The following is a 25,423-nucleotide window of genomic DNA, read 5'->3' as shown; positions in this document are numbered from 1 at the left end:
TAAATTTAATACAAGGTATCTCTATTTACACTGAAGAATTATGTTTACTGTAAGAATTAAACAACAATGTGTCCATGTGTCATAAAAATAACACGCAGAGTGAATACTGATGCTCCAAACCTATTTGTTTGTTTTTTGCCAGTGAGAGGCTTGGCAATAAGAATATCAACTGCATGCTACCCCCGAGGTCCAGATGCTGATTGAGTGTGGCAGATATCTCCCCGTGTGACTACTTGATCCTTCAATTAAAAAGGAAGAGAGAGCGAGAAGCTCCCACACTGTGGAAGAGTGCCTTATTACTGTTATGCTCGCCTAAAAATGGCATCGGCGGAATCTAAAAAAGGCTGTGCTTGGGAGATTCTACCTGACAAATTGATGGGAGGTGTTTCATAAAAGTTAACCCAGGTTTGTTCCAAACTGTCAAGCAGTTTCCCTAAGTGGCTCACCGAATTCTAGAATCCACTGCACCTGCTAAAACTGAGCATTAACAGAAAGAAAATAGAATTATATTTGATTATGGAATATAGTTGTTTCAGAATGAAACTTTAAGAAAACACACAGCTATTTCTTGAACACCGGAGAAAATCACAACAGACTTGCAAGCGTTTGAACTTTGCCCTTATTAAATTAGTAGTGAACAAGCAAAAGTTTCATTTTTCTTTTCATACATCTGGTGGGAGCCTTATAATAACGAATCTGTAAGCGGCAGAGTGAGGAATAAAAAATCGTGATTTTTTTTTGCCATTTACAGATTTTTTTTCAAACCCCATTCCTTTTTAATTAGCTGTCTTGACTTTGAGTAATTAAATTGTTTAATTCTTATTAATCCAATTTTCTACATCTGTACATGGGGATATTACAAATTTCATGGGCTAATTTTGGGAATTAACGTGCTATCATAGTTATCTTTAACTGCCAACTTGACATGGTCTGGAATCACCAGAGAAGAGGGCGTCGGCTGAGGGATGGCCCTCACTGGAGTGGCCCATGGGCCTGTCTTGGGGGTGCGTGTTTTGATTCTGAAATGATGTGCAAGGCCTCAGCCCACTGTGAGTGGCACCATTCCCTAGGTAGGTAGTCGGGGGCTATAGGAGAAAGCAAGACAAGCATGAACCTGGATGAGCTCCCTGCCATACTTCCTGCTTCAAGATCCTTCTGGAGCACCCCGCGTCCTCAGTGATGGGCCCTGGTGGGGAAGCAGAAACCAAATTCCTGTTCCCCTAAGTTACTTAGACAGAACATTTTTATCACAGCAACAGAAATGAAGTGAAATCGAGTGCCTAGCAAATAGTTATGGATCATAGCCAGCCTTGTTACTGTTAGTAGGTGGGTAGGAAATCAAAACTTCTTTCTACCCATGAACAAAAGATTGTGTTCACCTGTACACCTGCGTATCCATTATAACACCTCAGGTTTCCAGCACCCTCTGTGCGTGGGAACAATAGCCGTGTGTATGGAAGATCAATACCCAAGCAATTTCTCTGCCACATTGATAAAGGAATGCATTTGTACAATTATATGATCTTCCAATAATGCCGGTTGCCTTGGTAGGAGTCTGTGTAAGTCTTCGGAAACAAGTGCAGCCCTCGACTGCTGCTCACATGATTGCAGCCGTGCTTGTTGGCGAACGTTTTGGTTAGTTTTAACCGTCAACTTGGCATAATCTTCACCTCCCATGAAAAGAATCACATTGAGGAACTGTGCAGATTGTCTTGGCCTGTGGGCATGTCTGTGGGGGGTTTTCTTAACTGGGTTAATTGATGTGAGAAGACCTGCCATGAAGGTGGGTGACTCTATCTATGTGCCAAGCCCCGGACTGAATGAAAAGGGGAGAGGGAGCTGCATCCAGCAAGCGTCATGATTCGTTCTCCCGCTGGTTTTCCCTTGCGTACGACTAAATGTGTCAAGTCCTCTTTGACTTCCCTGCAAGATAAATCAGAGGGCAAAACGAAGTGAAGGGGGATCATGGGCGAAAGCCCAGGTTTTGGGTAGGTACACGCGGGTAGTGTCAATTGGGAGGAGTGTGACATTTAAGAAAAAGCAGAAGAGGATGAGCGACAGGGGCAGGATAAGAGGCCAACGTGGGCACGCTGGGTTTCCGACTGGATAGAGACATGAAGGTTGTAACAGGGACCTGGGAGGACTCGTTTCTACTGGTAAGACGATGGGATCTGGATTCACCTATAAAAGGAGCCACAGGACCCTTGTGGACTTCTGTAGGTCGTGTGACCTCTGGGCATGACTGTAAGAAAATATCTAGACTGCGTTAATTGAAATGGGAAGAATCAGCCTACTTGGGGTTGGCATTCTCCAATAGGCTGGCATCCCAGACTAAGAGAAACGAGGCTTAGTGTGACCATTCATCACCACCTGCCTCAGGTTCCCACGGCCATGGCTCTGTTAGCTGCCACGAAGAAGTTTGCCCTTGAACTGGGACTCAGAATAAAGCTTCTTCCCACGTGTTGCTGTCATGGGTGTCGTGTGTGGTAAGGACAGGAGTAACTAACGAAGTGTCCCAGGACTCTCAGCTGGGCAGGTGGTTAACCCATCCTCATTGTCCCTGCTCAAACCCCTGAGGATTATTTTCTTAGATCAGTTTACCAACAGGGTTCTGGTAATTAGGCAAGTCTGAGAAACAGAACTCAACATCACTTGAAAGGGTTTCTCTCCTAGCATGAGATGAAGTCTCTAGCAGCAAATTTCACAAGATACAATTTTATAAACTAAAGTTTGAACACTAACAAGAGGCATGCCATTTTGTTAGGCTTTCTATAGGAAATGAATGAAATCGTCTTGGGTTTCTGTTGTTTGTACCCGGAGGGACTGTTGGGCAGGTAATCGAATAACATTAAGTCCAGGTCAAATGACGTAAGGGCCACGAGGAGGGCACTGAAAAGATCATGTGGCCGAGAGCAGTGGAAGGCTGAACTCAAGGCAGGGCAGCATGGCTTCACAGATGCCTGTGGTAAACCTGCAAGGATGAGTTAGGTTTCTACAGGAAAAGGCAGGAAGGAAAAGGAAAGGGGTGTGAACCTCTGCTTGAAGAATTCAGTAAGATCCCAGAACAAGACAGACATGTGACTTCAGAGATTCCCCACGTGGTGTGGCTCTACAGTAAGCCATAAAAATGAAAATACTATTGGGTGGTGGTGAAACACTCTTTTAATCCCAGCAGTTGGGAGCAGTGAGGTCAAGATCAGCATGATCTACAAAACAAGATCCAGGACAGCCAGGGCTACACAGAGAAACCAAAAAGAGAAAAAAAAGGAAAAGGAAAGAAAATGAAGATACAACACAAAGTGACAAGTGACGTATAGCTGAGTTCAGCCATAATTCAGAAGTCTTCTGACCAGCAGACTGCAAGAAACGAAGAAACGGTGTTTGTTCTTCAGGTGGATGAGGGAAGTGCAGGACCTTTGGAAATATACAGAGGCAGAATGGTTGGGGAAACAGGATTATGCCTTTCCGCACACCTGATAGCAGAAATGAAACAATAGCAAATTTGGGTCAAGGGAAGAAGAGACCTGAGAAGAAGTCCTTGGAACAGCTCTTAGAAGATTGATTTTAAATGTGTGTGTGTGTGTCTGTCTGCCTGCCTTTGAGTGAATCTGCCTTTGAGCAAACGTTCCTTTAAAGGCTAGAGGAGGGAGTCAGACGCTCTGGGGCTGGACTTACAGGTGGTGGTGAGCTGCCCAACACTGGGGCCAAGAAATGCATTGGGCCCCGTATAAGAGTAGAACATGTTCAGAGAGTCCGGTTTTATCCCATGCTTTTTCAGACCCAGGCCAGCTGGCCTTGGTGAGTTCCCGATAGATCATCCCCATTGTCTCAGTGTGTGGGTTTTTGATCCTACTGTACATACTGGCTTTGTGGGAGGCTAGGCAGTTTGGATGCTCACCTTACTAGACCTGGATGGAGGTGGGCGGTCCTTGGACTTCCCACAGGTCAGGGAACCCTGATTGCTCTTCGAGCTGATGAGGGAGGGGGATTTGATCGGGGCAGGGGGAGGGAAGTGGGAGGCGGTGGCGGGGAGGAGGCAGAAATCCTTAATAAATAAATAAATTTAAAAAGAAAACAAAAAAAGGAAAAAAAGCAAAACAAAACAAAACAAAAAGAGTAGAACATGATCTTTCCCACGGAGCAGTCTCTACAGCCATTTTAATGTTTGCTCCACCAGGAAAGTGCAGAAAATTCTACTGTAATTAAACATATTAGATTATTATAAAAATGTTAGCAAAATATTCCTTATCTTGCTCATTGCATGTATTTAAAACCCACTTGGCAAATACACAGAATAACAAGCAAAAGTCCTGGAAATGAGGAAAGGGTTTCTCTAGAAAAGCAAGGAGCACAGGGCAAGAAAAGTTTGAGTGACAACTACCAGCTGGGAGGAAGGAAGTATTCTATGCGAACCAGGTCAGCAGCCATCCAATCAGAAGGCATCAGCTGCATTTCTCTCACTCTGTGGACTAGTCAGCTTTCTCTGTGGAGTCGGAAGTGTGAGAAGATTTTTGGCTGCTTAATATGGTATCCTATAGATGTCGATTATTTATATTAAGAAAGTTGTAACCACATAGGAGTAGTTTCAATGGCAGAGAAAAGTCGCTTGCTCTAATTACCAGAATTCTCTCCATTACCTCAAATGTAGCTATTGTGTTTGTTAAAAGTTTAACTTAAAAGGAGATAGAATAATTCACGGTAAACATGAGACGGTTTAATAAATCTACAAGGTTTTTGTTTGGTTTTCTTCCATCTGTTTGTGCTTGCCGGGGCCATTTCAGTTTTCAGGAACCGTTATTTAAAATAGTTTCTATATTATTAATACATTTTGATATTTGCCACAAAGACGGACATGGTTTGCTACTCTGTTCCTCCTGCCAGAGCTCAACAAGAGTTCTATGTCTAACAAATCTTAAAGATAATCCCAATAACTGAATAAATACATCAGCGTCCTAAAAAGCCTATTAAGATGTCTTTATGATGATGCTTTGTTTTCCTGTTGCTTAACTGGGGAGCTGAAGCCTCTAACCAGCACAAGGACACATACATCATGAAAGAATACAGTGCTGCTTAAGTATAAATGTATGCATGTTTAATGCATGCATTGTTTAAATCTCCATGTTGAAATATTTATAAACACCAGCCTAAGGAATCTGAGTTCCGAGTGACTTCTTTGCAAATAAACTTCTTAACTAAAGAGCACTTGAAACACGCTGTGTACATGAACTTCCCACCTCTTTACTCCTCCAAGGAAGAGCCAATGGCCGCTGGAAACAGAAAGTCATTAAAGACAATGTCACTCTCAAAGCTCCATTCTCCCCGAGTCCCCTCTCCTAGTGCACACTAAACAATGGCATGCAGTACACAAGAGCTATCAAGAGGGAGCACTTTTGAGCCACCAAAACTGCATGTCAACTAGCAAGCTCACTCTCCCCAACTACAGGGACACTATCCCAGGTATTTTATGTGCTAAAATGATCATTAAAAATTAAGTACCACATATAAGCTGCCATTTAGAATATTAATTTACTTTTGCTAATCATGTTTTTAACTTCAGGCTAAAAGAGTTCACTCACCATTCGGATACTCGGGCTTAGTCCAGGAGACCTTAAAGGAGTCTGGGGGATAGGAGTGGAATCTGGGGCCTGGCACACCTTCTGGAACCCTCTCTTTCATTAGGGCCTGGCTGGGCTCACTCATTGCACAGTAGACACACACACACACACACACACCCGTGCATGCCTAAGCCGGGACAGAGGAAAGCGCTTCGGTCCTGAGCCTCAGATCTGGAAGAAGAGCGAAGGGAGGTAAGACAGAACAGGAGTTGTAGATCCCGCTAAAATAGTATTCCCCCATTCCCCACAAATAAATAGGCCTGTTTCTGCTGCTGAACTATAACATTTAATTAGATTACTTTTTAGGACCTGAGAATTTATCTCCAGTAAGTACAAAATAACCAGGGTACTACATGAAAAACCTGTCTAAGTTACAGCCTAGAGATGCAGGGTGCATATTGACTGGGCGAGCAGCTTTGCTGTCGAGAGTTAGCACTATGCAGAGGGAAACACACTTGTGTCCGTGCACGCACACGCGCGCGTGCACACACACACACCCCTTTGGGGTAGAGAATAAGATGGACTCACGGCATCCACTTACTCACTCCAGTGTAACCTGTGCTCATTTCAATACCATGAAATAAAATAAAATAAATATCAAATAAAGCAACAAATCAATATCAGCTTAGTGGGCTGAATGGGTTACTTCATGTCAAAAGACGTGGATCCCCTTAAAACAGGGACAAGGAACTCAAAGTGATCCCTAAAACAGCATCTAACTCCAGAAACAGAACACAGACATTCAGGACATTGGATTTTCTCAGAAAGAACTGATAATGATTTCCAAGTTACTGAGAAATTGAGACATACACACAGGGCTATTGTCTCATTATCAAATACAAACAATTGTGATTTTATAAAACAATGAGAGGAAAAAACCGTAGTTAAGTTTCCCTCAGTACTAACCTTCTACCTCTCAACAGCAACGGAGACAACAAAGTTAAAAAACTGTTCATAAGTGAGACTCAGCCCTGGTTAAGTCTGAAACAAGGCAATGCAGAATCAGAGCGCTTGTTAGTGCATCTTCACGGCAGCTAGAACTACGAACCCCATTGTTTTTACTGATATCTCCTGGCCTGTGCAGCTTTGTCAGCTATCTGCTATGGCTTAAGGCTCTGGGGAGTCTGTCTCCTCAAGACAGAAGAGAAGGGAGGACTGGTCAGATTTATCCTCACATTTGAGCCTGGAACTGTTTCCTGTGTTGTTAAACCTGGCCACAGAGTTTCCATTATGACAATAAACAACAATGGATAGCCAACTACTTATAGTGAGGTTAGCTTCCTGATATAAGAACACTTTAGTAGGTGCTGGGAAGACAGTAAAGTATACAAGGATGCACCCTCAATCTCAGGAACCTCCAGGGGACAGCTAGGTGTGGCAGCTCAGGCTTGTAATCCCAGTGCGGCAGAAGTAGAGATGAGGGGATCCCCGAGGTTTGATGATCGGCCAGGCCAGCCTAATTGAGAAACACACACCAGTGGAAGAGCCCATGTCAAAACCAACTAGATGACCCTGGGCACATAGCTTAACGAGTAAAGCAGCTGTGTTACTGCATAAGAACCTGAGTATATGTCCCTAGACAAGCATGGCAAAGTTCTCCTGTATCCCAGATGCTGGGGTCAGAGGTAGAGATGGCTTACCGGGACTCACTGGCCAGCCAGCATGAGAAAATGTAAACTGCAGGTTCAGCCAGAGACCCTGTCTCAAAAAATAAGGTGGAAAGGACACACATCCCTACCACATGCACACACAAAGGGGTTGGGATGGAGATAAATAAGTAAACAAATAACAGGTGTGTGTACACATACACACAGAGAGAGACAAGGAGACATGGACAGAAATAGACACAGAGAGAGAGAGAACAGAAATAGCCTGTGTCTTCAGAGTAATTTCTCATGAACTTAAGGATGCTCCAGATGGGTGCCATCACCACCCACGGACACAACTGCATTAGGCATGGGCCTAACTAGACTCTCTGGGTTTTTCTCAATTTTTGGATGTAGACCATGCATATCCATGTCAAAGAAAAGCTGTCCTCTCGAGGATGGAGCTTTAACCAACCAAGCAGAAACAGTTAGCCATGTGGTCAACCCCTGAGGTATGGCTTCAGGACACGTCACCACTGACTGACCCAAAAACCAGCTATGGAACATTTAAAAAGAAATGGAAAGCACATGCATGTAACCTACACACTAAGAGTCTCAGAGAATATCCAGGCAGCAGGGCCGTGTGAGATATCCGAGCTATCAAAGCCAACGCTGGCAGAAAAAGAACTCATTTCTCAAAGAGAGGGGATGTATGTATTTTCTTGACCTTAGATTCAGAGCATGTGGCGGCATACTCTTGTGAAACTGATCACACAAAGGATTTAATTCTGATTGTTGTGAATTTCTTTTTCATTTATATTCAGGTTACTGCATTCCCTCACTACCCTTCTCCAAAGAAATACTGGGTTAGACAACACACTGCGCATTTGTTTCAATAGAACATAAACTAACATCTACTTTGTTTTGAGAATTTTATGATGATTTCCAAAATAAATGTAATATCCTCTTTGGGGGCTTTTTCCTGGACTGTGTCATCTGAAATCTGCAAACTGATAGCCTGGCAAAGAAGCACCTTGGGAATTCAGGAGATTATCTTTCTGGCCAATGAGTCGGGGTGTAAAGAATTGTTGAAACAACAGAAATATCGGCAACTTTATCTCAGTTTTGGCATTGAGAGGATTCTTCTCAAACTCAAATCTGATTGGTCTCATGCTGATTGCAATTCTGGTTTAGGAAAATAAATAAATAACTGGATTGATTGGAGTTGTCCTCATAAAGCAGAAAGGACCCTGAAAGCCTGCGAGGTAGCTAAGTGAACAACTTTGCCCTGTTTCCTACGACTTTTAGTCAATCACAAACACACGAAAACAAAATTCACAACGGTGTGTTGCCAGTGCCAATAGATTGGTAATTTCCGATCTAAAGAGGCCTTGTTTGATTTGGTAAAATGTATGTGTAATCGCTAGCCAGGCGACCAGGAGCTGGGGCGGCAGGAACATAGCCCGCAGCTCCTACAACATATCCCTACTAATCCTTTCCTGAGAAGTTAAGTTTGAGGCTTCAAGAAATAGCTCATCTGGAAAAATGCCCACTGTGCAAGCAAGAGGACCCGAGTTCAGGTCTCCAGCACCCATGCATAAGGACGACTTGGTGTTGTGCTATGTAACCCTAGTTCTTTGGGGAGGGGACCAGAGGATCCCTGGAGCTTGCTGCCCGACAGCAAGTGACTATCAGTGAGCTCGGAGCACATTGACAGAGAAGACTCTATTCCCAAAGGAAGAGTCAAGAATGAGAGGAGACAGATGACCTTGACCATTGGCTTTCACATGCATGAATACATGCCCACTCCCACTCAGTACACAATCACAGTCACATACATATGACGGACACACACACACAACTTGGGCTCACCATTTCAACACTCCTCACCAGTACACAGTCACAGTCACATACGTATGATTCTCTCTCTCTCTCTCTCTCTCTCTCTCTCTCTCTCTCTCTCTCTCTCTCTCTCTCTCTCTCTCTCTCTCACACACACACACACACACATAACTTGGGCTCACCATTTCCATTCTTTAACCCTCACCCAGTGACAAATGGATAGTACTGTTGGGAACATTTTCTAGCGCTAAATCTGACCCCTGCGTCTTTATACATTTGTTAACTTACTGCTTTTCTCAGGAACCATTAAGACCTAACAGACTTCAAAATGAATACCATGTTGGACTACACGCCAAGAGCCTGGGCTGTGGAAGCACGCATCTCCAACACCGACTTTCCAGAAGATACTATGCAGTATTATTTCAGGTCTCAGACTCTTTGTGACTCGGTGGCCATTCACTCATTCCTGCATGAACTGTCTTCACAGACCCTTGTCTCCAGCAGGCACTTTCAGCGTTCTGCACAGAGCATTTGGGAAGATGTGACTTCTCTGTTTGCAAAAACTAAATGAATGACACGGAGTGCCTCTACTGCCCCATGCTTCCGTTTCAAAGGCTGCTCAGGGCCTGGCTGTCTGCATGCTTTGGTTCTGAGCACTTAGCCAATATGCTAGGACAATCCATAAAGGCCACTCTACTTTGTTGAACACCTGCTCTCCACTACTTATCTAATGACCTTGAGAGCTGGTTATTATATTGAAACTGTGCAATATACAATAATCCCTCAATTAACCAGGATAAACCTAAAATGCCATGGTTCATTTAATTTACTGCTTAACGAAGTTAAAAAAAAAACAAGCAACAACAACAAAAAAACCCTTTTAGTTAAATATTTCCTGAAAAAAAACATTAGGATATTTCCCACACTGATAAATAAATTGGGATTAAAAGGAACATGAGCAAGTTTGTCTCCTTAATAACCTTTTGGGCACGAGGACATCCATGCCATTATGACCTCTGACACCAGCATTACTCAAGACCTGACACATAAGTGTAATTATTTGGGGTTACCTTTTTAGCATCACAGAATTTTAGGACTCTCAAAAAGACATTAAAAACATTAAGTTCAATGTCCTAATTTTAGTCCTGAAAAAAATGTAAATTGAGCCAGGCGATGGTGGTGCACGCCTTTAATCCCAGCACTCGGGAGGCAGAGGCAGATGGATCTCTGTGAGTTCGAGACCAGCCTGGTCTACAGAGCTAGTTCCAGGACAGGCTCCAAAGGCACAGAGAAACCCTGTCTCAAAAAAAAAAAAACCAAAGCACACAAAAAATGTAAGTTGATGTGCCTTAGTACACTTGTCTTGGGTTACACAGTAGTAAAATCTGAATTTAAACTCAAGAGAACAGACCACAAAGTTAGTTGTACTTAGATTTCAAGTTATAACAAAATTATAAAGTATGGGATATTGAAATGGATTTTGAATGACTGCACAGTACATCCTAAAAAATTGCCGTAGGAACAGAACATTTCTATGCCACTTACCTCCTGATGAAACCCAGCATTTCAGCAATTTCTGCTTAATCTTGGTTGCTCCCAAGCAATCGAGCCTGTTCATGGTTTTCATGTGTACAGCTATTTTGGAAACAGTGTGGACTTCACTATTAGCTTTTGAAAATTGACTTCGGACACTGTTTGGCTTTTTAGTAACATGCCTACGTGTAACCTGAATTGTCAGGTCCCACATCCACATGCTGTGCTGAAGGCAGAGGCACACGGGCCATTCCGAGCAGGGCTTCACATTGTCAGCTGCCCTTGCTCTACGCTGTCAAGGCAGACACGTAACAGCAGTTGGATGCAGTTTATTTTCTCATGGTATAATATTTTGAGCATTCACGAGCATGTTAAGTAAAATGAATGCGTACACAGTGTCTACATAAATGTAAATTTATTCATAATCAAGAGCAGAATATTTTCTATGGCATTTATCAAAGCAAATACCCTCATATAGGTATTGCTATAAAATGAAGAGGGTGTTTAAAACAAATAGGGACAACCTCATGTTTATATTCAGTTATTTTCAGATGTGCTATTAAACTTAAAAAAAGATTATATTTCATCAAAAAGCAAAAGGAAATAGGAGTACAAATTCCACAGCAACGTCAAGGTCTTTTAAAAGACCTTCATCTACAGACGTGCCAGTTAGCATTAAAAATACCACCATCTTCCCAAGGAAACCTCTAAACTGTTGACTCTCGGCTTTCACCAAGTGACTGTTCTTCTGAGACAGAAGTTTAATATAAATCACAGTATAATAACAATCAAGAATATCTTGGGGTCATTTGAATCTTCATTTAAAAATACAAGATCTAAATTCATACTGTGAGGAATTTTCCAAATGAATACAAGCACCACAGGCAACCATCTTATTAATCTAAGTATTTTGGGGAAAAGCTCTCAACAATTAGAATGTCCTACAAATAATAAAAAAAATTAGTACTGAGCATCTCAACATAGATGCAGGAAAATTCACTAACTCAGGTTATGTTATCCTTCAAGTAACACAAACTAAATATGCAGGCAATCAACCAGAAGACTTCATCTTTAGGTTATGGAGGGAATTTTTAGTATAAATACTAAAGGATGAGGCTTTTTTTGGTATTTCATTTGTTTGATTTGGAAAGGAGGGGATATGGGAAGGAGAGAAATGGCAGAAACTAAGCTGACCTAACTTCCAGCTTGACGAGGTATAGACACCCAGGAGAAAGGTGCCGGAGCGTGTGAGCCTGGAGGTTTTTGTTGCTGTTGTTGACAATATTCCACACTGTGGAGGTATGTATAGGATTCAAAGTATATAATCTATAGGGCTCCCTAATGCCACTTAGTTCCCTTGGTTGTCTCCACCTGGGAATCAGTGAAAAATACAGCGTTTTACTCATTTGTGATGTAGAGGATTAAGAGTCAAACAAACTTTAATGTACCCTGCTGCAAAAAAAACCTACATATAGAGCTCAAAAGTGATTGCCTTTTAAAAACATATACACAGTTATAAAATACCTATTCTAAGGGTCTTTAGGGGAAATGTGACATAGCCCTTGCCTTCTAGTTACTTATTCTTTATCCCTCCCTCCCCCCCTCTGTCTGTGTGTGTGTGTGTGACGTTGAACCTGAAGCTAGAGTGGCTGAGCAGCAAGCAATATACACCTTCCTGCCTCTCATCAGCGCTGGGGTTAGAGTTGTTTATGACTACACCAAGTTTTTTATGTGGGTTCTGGGATCTGAGCTTAGGTCTTCATGACTGTACATACAATAATTGTTCTTACTGAGCCATCTCCCCAACCCCTAGTTACTTGTAATTTACAATAGTTAACAATATGTAAACATGCATGATTTCTTTTAATCTTCAGTTTAGGATATCAGACAAAGATGGGGTGGCAGACAGTGTCTGAGTACTTCTGAGGGTGTGAGAAGGAGAATGGTGTACCAGTGCTGGAGACCCCAGCAACCCAACACAGAATGAGCAAGCAGTCACGGAATATAGAGAGTGGAAACCTGTAAGGGCTAAAGCGATGGGCAAGGGCTTTTCGGCACCGTGAGGTTGTACCTCCAGATCAGGGAGGCTGGACAGGTAGAACCAAGAACGATGGACACTTCAAATGAGGTAAGGAGGTCTCGTTTCAGAACAGACAGAAGACAACTCAGCCGAGAAATACTCAGGGAAGTAGGTACTCTTTAGAATAAATAACGCAGCTTGTCTTAAGGCGACCGAGGGCCAGCCCGAGAATTTAGGATTAGAGCAGCGACAGCAAAAGCATGAATGGTGATGCTTTTCAGCTTGAACGAATGCCGCGGTTTATTCAGATGAGAAAACTGGGAGTCAGAAAAAAAATGAACAGGCATGAACTGGTGCTAAGGGAACTCTATTAAATTTTAACGCCGGGCGATGGTGGCACATGCCTTTAATCCCAACACTCGGGAGGCAGAGGCAGGCAGATCTCTGTGAGTTCGAGACCAGCCTGGTCTACAGAGCTAGTTCCAGGACAGGCTCCAAAGCCACAGAGAAACCCTGTCTCGAAAAACAACAACAAAAAAATTTAACTCAGCTTCTTAGACCTCATATAATGAGAAATAAACAAAAGTTACTAAGATCAGAAAAAAAAATTGAGCATATTTATAAGTTATATTCTTCTCTGGCTTGAACTACAGGGGAATGAAACTCATGCTCTTATAGAGGAACTGGGTTTGCTTCCTGGAACCCACATGGAGGCTCACAATCCTGGGTAACTCTACTTTGGGGGATCTGATGCTCTTATGGACTCATTGGGCATCCAGCATATATGGCATACACACACACACACACACACACACACACACACACACACACATTTGTGCATGTGTACACACACAGGCAATCACTCATACATTTAAAATATAATAAATTTTTAAAAAGAAGATGTGTGTATACACACACACACACACACACACACACACACACACATTATTCTAGTCATTGCAAATGATTGCAAAATGCCCTCCACCTATAACGAACTTCCCAGTGGATAAGTAGGTGGTCATTTTTCTCTAACTGACAACTAGAGAAAAGTTGTATCCACATTTAGCTTAGAGTGATTGCCTAGAGACAAAATGGAAATTAAGTTGACAAGTGATAATCAGAGGTTCCTAGAACCATTGGTCTAATCATTTCTATGCATTTAATCACAATACAATTAGCTGGATGTCACAAGCCCCTCTGAATGAGCACGTCAGGATTCGTATGTGAGCCAGAACCAGCATGTGCAAGACACAAGAGCTCTGTTTACTGGACGTGCAGAGTTCTAGAACCAAGGGCAGTCAAAGTAGGGGGATCCACTTGTTCTGGGGGTAGCTGCACTGTCTGCAGGATGGCATGGGAACTGTGTGTGAGATGTAGGAAGTTTTTCTGTATATGTGTTGCTTTGATTGGTTAATGAACACAGAATCTGCATGGACCTGTGATAGGGTAGAGTAGAGCTAGGAAGGGAAAACTAAACTGAATGCTGGAAGAAAAAAGGCAGAGTAAAGGGACACCATGGAGCTGCCAGAGCAGAAAGACACAAGCCACCAGCTGAAACCTGGCTGGTAGGCCATGAGCCTCATGGTAAAATATAAAATAATAGAAATGGGTTAATTTAAGAGATAAGAGTGAGCTAGAAATAAGCATAAGCTAATAGGTCAAGTAGTGTTGTAATTAACACAGTTTCTGTGTGATTATTTCAGGAAGCCAGAAATGAACAAGCGGCTTCATACTACATTTGTGCACCCCACACGTGTGCATGTGTCAAGGACAGTCTCATGAGCTGTGAGGATGCCTAAATCTGGGGAAGGAGAAACCAGAATTATCCTCCCTAGTATATTCTCAGGAGAGCTCACTCCCTTTCCACATTCTGACCTTTAGGAATTGTTAAAATAAAGCTTCACATTAGACTCACTAATTATGAATGGGCAGTAGTGGTGCATGCTTTCAAACCCAGCACTTGGGAGGCAGAGGCAGGCTGATTTCTGTGAGATTGAGGGCAGCCTGATCTATAGAGTGAGTTCCAGGACAGGTTCCAAAGCTACAGACAAACCCTGCCTTTGAAAACCATACTTATAATGATATAAAAATCATTAATTATAAAAATCAGTAGAAATAAAATATATTCATTTCTCTCTTAAATGACTTGGCTGCATTGAAATGGATCCTTGTCAGTCACAATCTCCATCTAACTTTCTCATTTTATAATTTGTTTACTTGAATGGCTATGATCTGGCAACTCATTTTCAGGGTTTAGTCTTAGTTCAAAGACTCTGTTAAAAATAAATGAGATATTTAAATTATTTTGAAGACAACAGGAGTTATTTTTGAAATGCAAATTCGTTGCCTGTAACAATGACTTTGAAACTCCATTCTCCTGTCACCTTGTCAACTACTATTTGACCTTCAGATCATCCAAGCTGTGTGTGGGTATGTTTCACCTGGAAGATGTCCCAGACACTTCCCAGGATCCCCTTGGACAGGCAGCAGCTGTTATCTGCTCATCTGATGCCCATAGCACTTTGTGCAAACTCCCAGCATGACACTCACAACCCTGCAGCCATATTAGTTCTAATACCATGCCTGACATACTAGAGATTCTGAATATAAATAACCGAATCAATGAACACAGAATGAATGAAGGAGATGACAATACAGTTGAGCTAGGTATGAAAGGCGACCATGTGGTACCCTGGCCAATAAAATCATCTCTCCTTCTCATGAATTTCCATGGTACTTCACATCTGTTGACTTTCCTAGTGAATATTAATCATATCCCTAATGAGAAAACTAAATCTATAATTCTTCAATTCCATTCTTAAATGCCCTGAATTCTTCACATATAAAGCACCCAGTTATCTAACTAAATTTTGACCAAGTTTACCAAACTTTAAATCTAATTTGTACTTTCACAATATTAAAAATAGTGATTCTGTGAAACATCTTTGAAACATGTCATGATTTAAGTAACACATATCCTTAAATCTTATTAACCTTGACCCATCATAATTTCATGTTTAAAAGATTAATGAAATGCAGCCTAATTCAGGAAAATAGCTTTTGCATTATACTGATAGCAAAAGTAAACTAGGAAAGGCGTGCTGATTTTCATGCAAAATACAATCAATTGGCTAAACATGTAGGTCACCGGAAGAAAGGCAATCTAGTCATTTTTATAGCAAGAGTTGCCTTAGAACAAAGGAGGTCACCAGGATGACACTTGCCTGATTTAACCAAACCTCATTTTGTACAGCTTCTGTATGATAATATCTAATGGCGCTGTGCTGACTTGAGACACCCTCATCTAATGTCATAAGAGGAACACAGCAAGAATACACTGGAGGTGATGGACCAACGTGGGATGGTACGGCTCTGGGAGATGGCCACAGCAACCTCGTCAAATGTGCATGAGTAAGGACTGGAGAGCCCCCATTTGGGCGAACATCATATCAAACCTATGTCCTAGTCAGGGTTGCTATTGCTGGGATGAAACACCATGACTTTGGTACTGGAGGCAGAAAGGGCTTATTTGACTTATACTTCCACATCCCTGTCCACCATTAAAGGAAGTCTAGCCAGCACAACTTACAAAACAGCATCATGAGAGTGGGTGAAATCACGAGTGATGGGTTACTAGGAGTTATAACCTTAGCAGTGTATTTTACCCTGATTGTGTGTGTGTGTGTGTGTGCGTGCGCGTGCACACGTGTGTGCATGTGCATGTGAGTGTGTGGGTGGGCAGGTACACACTCATATGAGCTTGTGGAGGCCAGATGCCAATTCCAGGCACCATCCTCAATTGCTAGCTCTATTTTATTCTATTTTATTTTTAGCAGGGACCTCTGGCTGACCTGTCCCCCAGTTAATTGTTGCACTTAGGTGTTTCGGTACAGCCAGAAGAAAAGTACATGATCCATGTGATGTGAGACCAGATCACTCAAGGAATAACGCCCGGCTGAAGGGCCACTCTGCCAGACCAGACTTACGACAAGGCAGTCTAACACCCCTCCCTGTTCTCTTCCTTTGCTGCCCCTGATTGCCAAGGACTTGATAAACTTTCTCCTTCTCGTCTCTTCCCCAGGTTTGAATCCCTTACATTCTCTGGGAAGGAAAGCTAGGGGTTTCATTCGATGTCATATCAGGAGCAATAGCAAGGATGGCACAGAGCTTACAGGAACTCTCACGGTGGCCAGAAGTCATGGTCCCTGTGCCTAAATCTGAGCTATTCTTGACTATATCTTAGTCATGACAGAACATCATGGTTAGCTGCAGCCGAGACTGGGTACTGTCATATTCTCCCCTCAGTAATGGCTGGAGTTCCCTTTCCTATAAGCATTCAGATTTTCAGGCAGGGACTTGGCTATCTAGTTTGCAGTGGAGTAAGAAATCACCCCATTCAAGGATGACAGCATCTCAAAGATGCGGCCTTCACACCCGGGACTTTGTTATCTCAGCTAGTGTCTCAGGAAATCATGTTATATCGGTACCATGGGTCCCCCAGCATGCAAAATGCTCCATTCTCCTATATATTATAAGTCTATGCCTTCAACAGGATTTTGAGGCCTAATTACTAACACCCCCCCCCCAGGACTGTTTGCCACAGATAGGAACAGTTTCCTGTAGCAATGACACAGGACTTCTTCCTGCACTTGGATTCTGCTGTGATACGTTGTCTTCTTTGGGTTGTGGAGCATCCGTTGCTATGGTTGTTAGGACGGGAGATCAGGATGAGGAAGTGACTACACTTTGCAGGGTCCCATGTGGTACAGTGGGTGTGACTCTTAGCCTGCGGAGGCTAGGCAGAGACACCATAACCACTGCAACTTTATAAAATAAAGGATTAAATTGTTTGGTTTTTTTTTTTTTTTTAGAGTTACAGAGGTTTAGTCCACTACCGTCATGGAGGGAAGCATGGCAGCATGCAGGCAGACATGGTGCTGGAGAAGGAGCTGAGAGTTCTACACCCAGATCTGCAGGCAGCAGGAAGAGCAAGCCACTGGGCCTGGCTTGAACTTTTCAAACTTCAAAGCCCACCCTAAATAACACACTTCCTCCAACAAGTCCACATCTCCTAAACCTTCAAAATAGTGCCACTCCCCGGTGACCAGGCATTCAAATCGATGAGCCTATGTGGCCATTCTTACTCAACCACCACAACTCTTGAATCATCAGGACTGAAGCATCAGAACCCAACTGCATCAAATCCTCCAGTCACAGGTACAGTTCCCCTCAACTACTCTGCCTTGTAAGTAATTTGTTTTGTTTGTGGATGTTCAGGGCATTGTATATTAGAGCAGAATGGATTTTAATGTTCATCAGGGCTTAAGAGTGTTAATACTGCCAGGTGTGATAGCTCAGACCATAGTCCCAGGACTTGGGAGGCTGAGACAAGAAGACTGTGTGAGTTTAAAGCTAGCCTGGGCTACATGGTTAGACCTTGTCTCAAAATTAAAATAAATCATGTATATATATATATATATATATATATATATATATATATAGAGAGAGAGAGAGAGAGAGAGAGAGAGAGAGAGAGAGAGAGCCCTGAATAAACAATATTAGTGCTAAATAATATATAAAGTTATATAAAACTTGACATAGTAGTAAGAGTTAGGCAGGCCTGTTCTGATAGACAGGAGTTAATGGCCATCTCTTCGAGGTAACATTTTGAACAGAGACCTGAGGCCAGTAGGTAAGGAAGTTGTAGGGATTCTGGTGAGGGCACACCGCGGGAAGGGTACAGCCAGAACCAAGGCATTCACCCATGAGGGAATAAGAGAGAGGAGTTAAAGAGAGTGACCCTCCTAGGATTTTGTTATCAAGGAAAATAGAGAATTGAGACAAGAAATAGTCAGTAGGAAGGGGTAGGTGAGAGCCGGGAAATGGTAAAGAATGAAAACCAAGAGTTTCTGGTTATCTACAGCTTTGCTTCCTACCAAAGGTGAAGGAACTGCTTGGGAGAGTTGAGTAGAGGGGACAGAAACAAGCAATCACAGAAACAGGAAAGGGACTATGTGGGTGGGGCATTGTTAGAGACGTGGGGTGTCATTTGGAATGTGGGGTCTGAGAGCTATATCATCAGCTAAGAATTCACTTTGGATTCTTTGGAAACAGCAGCAATGACAAAAATACCCCCGAAACACACACATAGTCCTGAATTGTCCTCTCAATGCTCTTAAAATGAAATCGAACACTGGCCTGTCAGCTAGTGACTGACTTAACATTTCTCTTCCTCACACTCCCGTTCACACACACCCCAGATGAAGCTCTGCTCCCCTCATATTACAAACCCACACCTGGAGGTCTTTGAAGGGGTTGTTCTCTCTCCTTGATGTCCATTTCCGCCTTTGTTGTTGAATGGCCTTGGCTTATCCTCTAGGTTCATCCTCCTTTGAGTAGGAGTCAAATTATGTTGTCATCCATCCCAACCTTAGATCCCACTCAAGAGAATGGAAACCTTTTGAGCACAAAGAGATATTTTCTAGCATGCCAACCATATTATCTAATGCTTGGAGTAATGCCTAATGAAAATACTTTTCATTTGCTGAATAATGAATGGGCAAGACCAGAGAAAGACCTCAGTACCCCTTACATGGGGTACTGTGCCCCCAAATGAAATGCCATTATCATTTTTAGAAACATATTAATGTCTACAAATCTCAAAAAGTCTAACACAACTGCCAAATCAATAAAGGCCTATAATTATAAGCGAAAGGAAATTTGCGTTTAAAAATAATAAGGCAAAGCTGTTCCTAACCGAGCATCAAACCCAACCGCCAAGCACTAATGCTTCAAAATAAACAAACAATTGATCAATCAAACAAACAAGAAATCCAGGATACAGAGGCAGATGAACATGTAAATCACTAAGTGTTATGGAACCAGGGTATGCAGGTGTCTTATACTATGGGTGGTTACATATATATTAATTTTGTATGATACATTCAGGTGATGTAGATATAAAATGGCCACAGTATATTAATATCAATTTATTACTTAGAAGAATTTATGTGCAAAGCCTAGTTAGCAGTGCCCTACTCCACCCCCGATGTCACACAGCTTCTTTCCTCAATGACTTCAGCATTGGCTCAGCTTTCTTTTCAATCTTAATCTCCCTTTTGGCAACTTTAACATCCTCAATAATGACTCATCCCTGAATTTGGCTTCACTTAACTTCCTCAAGTGCAATGCCCTTCACCTCGACTTCATTTAGTCACCAACCAGCCGAGCTCCACTCATTACTTCATCATCTTCGGAACCAGGCCCAAGATTCTAAATCTAGAATCCACCCTCTGCAGACACACGCAGCTTGCTGCCCACCTCTTTAACACAGCACACGGACGGAATCACTCCTTCACCAACAATCTCCACTTTTGGGGGCGGTGGGTTTCAAGATGGGGTTTCTCTATGTAACAATCCTGGCTGCCCTGGAACATGCTTTGTAGACCAGGCTGGCCTCAAACTCACCGAAATCCGCCTGCCTCAGCCTCCTAAGTTCTGGAATTAAGGGTATGTGCCACCACCATTAGGCCAATCTCCATTTTTTTGAGACTATCGATTTCCAGAATATTCACCACAGCTGCCTTTCCCTCCTATGGCCTTTGATTACCTGGTATCATCTTATTTTCCAAGTACTTACCATTTCTCCTGCTGTGGTTTGAATATGAAATGTCTCCTATAGTGTTTGAGCACTCAGTGTCTGCTGATGGCCTGGCTTTAAAAGGTGATGAACCCTTCAGGGGACAGAGTTTTACTTGAAGAACTGGGTGACAAGAAGCAAGTCCTGAAATTTTACACTCACTTACTGTCTATTCTCTATTTTCTTATGTGAATGCGATAAAATCAATTGCCTCATGATCACTGTGCCCTGCCTTCCTCACTATTAAGGGCTGAAACTATTTTTAAACTATAGATGAAAATAAATGTGTTACTTCCTGAATTGATTTTTCCAGCTAATTTGACATCGAAACTATTAAAGTTACTAAGACAGAAAATGATACCAAGGAATGGGGCCCATCCATGCAGTTCTTAGTAAGTTTAGGGACATGTTTGTGAAAGAAAAGGTGAAGAATTCAAAGTAGAATGTCAAGGTAGAAAATCCCTAGAATACTGTCTGTAGCTTAAGTGTGCCATCCTGGTGGCAGTTCAGAATAACCACACCAAGAAAAATGAGAAGTCCTGCTTCCTCACGCTTCAGATGCGAATAAAGGCTCCATCAGAATCTGGTTGTCCTTTGTCCATGCCCTGAGAGCTTGACACCGAGTTAAAAAGTAACACACTGATTTCTCCAGTGGAGGAATGTCCCAGACAAGACAGCATTCAGGCTGTGTCATGGCTACTACTCACGGCTCTCACCCAGTGACAGCAACAACAGGCACAGGCAGATAGGAGAACTGCAGCATCGTGAAGACGGGATGTAAGAGAGGGTACAGTTGTAATTATGGTGCAGAGATAAGGGTGTAATCATTAAAGTGATTACCATAATTAAGGAGAAAGCTCACACTTTACTCTGAGACAGTAGGCAGGCTTCTCCAAGGAAAGAAACCACCAACCGAAGGCTCCAACTCGTAAACACAAATTCATTCATGAGAAGTCAGCCTGAACTCAGAATGCCGATGGCGTAGTTTCTTACTAGAAAATAGCCTGGGAAGTGTGTCCCCCAGGGTCTGGACACAGAGGCCTCACAACTGTTCTCCATGGGCACAGGCTGCATCTCAAGCTGTCTTTATAGTATGTAGGCATAAGCCCTGTGGTACCAACTTCGCAAATAGGAGAGCTGTATGAGGGAGGGGTTCATGGGGGCTTCTGCCAAGGTTCTGAGGCCGGGCAATATGAGGCCCAGTCAGAGTGCCTGGGAGAAGGCTCTGAGAGACCACTGCATGGAGCTGGGACAGTGAAGTCTAAACTGCAATGGAACTCTCAGAATGTCAGAGATGTCCGGACCATGGGATGGCCACTGGAGAAATTGGCAGGCGGCCCAGAAGAGGTCACATGTATTAGACACAAAAGAGCTGGAGGGGTGAGACGCTGCAAGGCCACTGGAGTCTAGATGATTCCATCATTGGCCTCAGAGGATGAACGAGCAGCTGAAGGCGCCGAGGCTCCCCTTCTGGGGGGCTTGTCATTAAAAGACTGCCTTAGGTATCAGAAGAGACTGGGAACTTTGGGCTTTTCAACAGGCTTTGTTTAATACTATGGAGGCTTTGGAGACTGGAGTGGATATATTTCTCATTATGATATATCCAGGAGCCTAAGGAGGCCTGAGAATGTGGGAATGTGGAGGATGGAATGGAAAATGTTCCCCATGTTGTTTGAATACCTGGTCCCCAGTTGTTAGACCAGTTTTAGGAGGTTGTGAAAGCTTCATGAGATGTAATCTTCTGGAATAAAGTGTGTCATTAGAGCAGCCCGAATTCCCATGGACTCTCTGCTTCCTGACTGGGGCTGCAAGGTGATGAGCTATCTCACACTCATGACACCATGACTTCCTGCTTATGTCCCTTATCAAACTGTAAGGCAAGAGAAAGCAAATCCTTTTCCCCTGTAAGTTGCTTCATGTGAGACTTTTTATCACAGCAACAAGAACGCAAGTAAACTTGCAACTCTAGAGTTCTTTGCCAAGCTTGCTGTCCCAATTCTCAACTCTGATGAATCTCAGGTGTGTAATGTTTCTTACAGCAGTAATATGGACAAGAAAGAAACATTTCAGGCTGTCCGTGTTGAGTGTACTGCGACTTTTGGTGCCTCTGTCTGAAGTGGGCCTTTGGGACTACTCAACAATAACTGTCTCATTCCCTTGTTTATCTCTTTCTGTATTAGCTATTTTCTCCCCCTCTTTATGGCTGGGCAATAATCTGGAAGAAGCTAACGGGTCTAAAGTTGGAGTTCCGATTCCCTCCTCTGCCTTCCATTATTTTCTGCCAGTGCAACAATCAGGCTAATCCATGAATTTTTGTCTTCCTTACTTTGTTCTGACCCCCACCTCTCTGCCTTCTTTGATCCTAAATTCCTCTCAGTTGAGCTGTAATTTTTTATCTTAACTAGACAGTGCTGTCATTGGTAGAGTTACTAGTCAGGGTGCAGAAAGAACAAGGGAAAGTTCTCTACAGTCACAGAGGGACTAGAGAGAGGGCTCAACATTTAGATCAAATGTTTTGTAGAAACAGGGAGTGTAACCCTCCACCGTTTCAAGCTCTACCTCCTGTCGCCTTTGGAAATAAGATGGAGGGGAGGAAAAGGAAATACACTGCCCAAAAGCCCCAGCCTTGATTTTCTCTTCCAACATGGAGTTCCAAGCGAGGACCAAGAACCAAGCAAAAAGAAAGGCCACGGTGTCTGTAGACAGAGCTTCAAGAACCCTGACATATTTAATGCTCCCAAATGTGATGCAGAAATCGTGAGGACAGAAACACATCCACAGTGTGTCTAAGGGGGTGTCCCTACCACAGCACTTCGCCATGGAGGAAGAGGTACCTTGGATAGCCAGCTCCAAGTTTTGAGGAGGTATGTATGAACATGAATGACTATCTTTGCATCAGGAGAGGAGAGAGGATTCGAAAGTAAGGGGGGGGGAGGTCGCTGATTTCTAATTAAGTCACTTAAGAGTAAAGTCAGATATAGCATTGTGCTTCAAAGGGAAATCACATACATGTGTAGAAACTGGGGCCTGAGAGCAAGGTGTGTTAGCACCCAAGACTGCTCTCCATGAAAGCTGCCTGCCCAACTGGCACCCAGCCTACAGGATCATACAGCTAAGGTTTTCAGTGCCTATACCAAATGGCTTTTCCCCAATTTTCTTTTCATCTAATTCAATTACTAGACGTGACCAACTTCCAAGGTCCCATTTCTTGGTTAGGGTTCTGTATCTGACTTCTGTGGTGTTACTAGCATAGGAATTGGGGATGTTAACTCTGACAACTACGAGCTCAGGGACACAGGGACAGCTAATGCGTGCAAACGTCCCTTTGACATCAATCATTCTGATGCGTGTCCTGCCCACCTGGAAGCCTGGTCATAATGCCAGTCATGCGAGGAGTGAACAAGTGCTCCCTGAGATGCCGAGTTACAGGGAACCGGTCAAGAATGACGTCACCAGGCCAGAGCATAGGGCAGAGAAGAACGTGGCAAGTGTCTCCAGGTTTAACTGCCAGTGCTTTGGAAACCAACATCCCCACCGCTGTGAAGAGGCCCTTCCAGGGCACGGGGGTGGGTTGTGGGTCTAAGAACCGCAAACTTGAGTCCAGCAAACTGAGGGTAGGGGAACCTCGAAACTAGAAGCCCCTCATCTAGACATCTTGTTCTATTAAGCATGATGGCATCAGTTGCATAAGGCCAAACACCAGGAATTTTGGAAGGAGAGGAAACAGATCACTCTCATATGCATTACAAGTGGAGGCAAGGGCCTCCCCTGACTGTTACAAGTGGAGGATCCCAATGCATGGAAACCCTTCCCATTATTGTCAGGCAAACTCTAATTTACAATACTGTCCATGAATTATAAGCTGTTTTACAATTGATCTTGTGTTGTTGCTCACAGAATATCATTGATTGCAATTTATAAAATGAACCAATAAGCAGAAAATTAGAATATTAAAATGTGCTTCCTGCTTCTCTTTGATGACATATAATCTTTTCTGTACCTGGTAACAACCTAATATTTTATGTATAACATAAGACCCTCCAGCTTTTCCCTGGTTTTCTTTTCCACTCTCTGAGTGTACTTTCCATGAATGCTGTGTGGATGTTGGAACCTGGACAGCACTCCAGGCAGTCTCTGGCCATACCTCTGTTGTCATTTTGATTGCTAGCTGAGGGTGGCTCAATAAGAACACATTACACAGAGGATAAAAGAGGCTGTGTGTGCTCCATAGACACCTGTAAAGCAAAGACCTAGCTCACGGCACACACAATGCCACCCTTCACCCTTGCATTAGAGAGCTGGCCCTTGCCCCACAAAGGTTTGCCCAGACTTTCAAGTACAAAAACAAATTGCTTGTTCTTATAATGAATAAAAATCAGAGGTTGTATTTAGCTTGAAAGAGCATCCTTGCCTTTTCACTCCTCGGAGAAGCCTGAGCTCTTGACTTGCTTGCCTGTACCTCAAATGGGCGACTAGCCACCCAAGGTCCAGGCTGTGCTGGAAAGATAATGTGCAGAGCTGGAATCACCATCCCAGCGAGGATGAGGACACGTGACTCTTCACAGCACATTTTGGGAGAACTCTTCTCGGTTTATAGTGTTTTCTACCTCCTCAGAGAGCTCTGCATCCCTCTTATAAAATTAAAACTTAACATTTCTCTTCTCCACGGTGCAGCTCCCTTGACTGTCCTCAACACACGGAATTGACACTCTTCTGGGCTGTCATTTTAGATCTGTCTCTTCCAAGGTTCTTTGTTCTGATCCTCACCACACTCGTCCTTTAAGAACAAGGAGAGGAAGTAAGGAGGTGAGGAAGGGGGATGAGGACCTATTTTGCGGCTCTGGTGAGTGGACCATGCTGGGCAAACCCTGCTGATTAGGTGTCATCATCCAGCAGTTCCTGTGGGAGGACAACTTCTCATTATTGTCACTTATGAAATGAAGGGACAGCAGTGCCTTGTTTTCCTCCTTTTTTCATCTTTGGCTGGTTAGAACAGGCGTCTGCCATGAAACACTCTCCAGGATGACAACACCCTTAGCCAGCTGTCTTCCAATCTGGCTTCCTGAAACTGTATGCAATGAATCACAAGGTTTTGAAGCAAGACTGTTTGTCCGGGTTCTTTCATAATACAAGCCTAGAACAGCCCACTCATAGCGTCTCCCTCTAACCTCCTACCCGCCTCACTTGA

At 43.2% G+C, this 25,423-nt stretch overlaps 1 protein-coding gene across 1 annotated transcript in view; it reads right to left on the bottom strand.

Annotated features, from left to right (window-relative positions):
• The window catches only part of Ush2a (usherin), a 663,496-nt gene that overhangs the window by 309,967 nt on the left and 328,106 nt on the right, over nt 1-25,423 (bottom strand). Inside the window, 4 exon segments of the mRNA XM_075987373.1 lie at nt 5,577-5,742; nt 11,776-11,947; nt 13,864-13,960; nt 14,335-14,397. Coding sequence (XP_075843488.1) covers nt 5,577-5,742; nt 11,776-11,947; nt 13,864-13,960; nt 14,335-14,397 — 498 coding nt within the window.

The sequence above is a fragment of the Microtus pennsylvanicus genome, chromosome 10 (assembly GCF_037038515.1).
Source record: "Microtus pennsylvanicus isolate mMicPen1 chromosome 10, mMicPen1.hap1, whole genome shotgun sequence".
NCBI classification, from domain to species: domain Eukaryota; kingdom Metazoa; phylum Chordata; class Mammalia; order Rodentia; family Cricetidae; genus Microtus; species Microtus pennsylvanicus.
The sequence above is the reverse complement of the archived record's forward strand: the minus strand, read 5'-3'. Positions and strand labels throughout refer to the sequence as shown.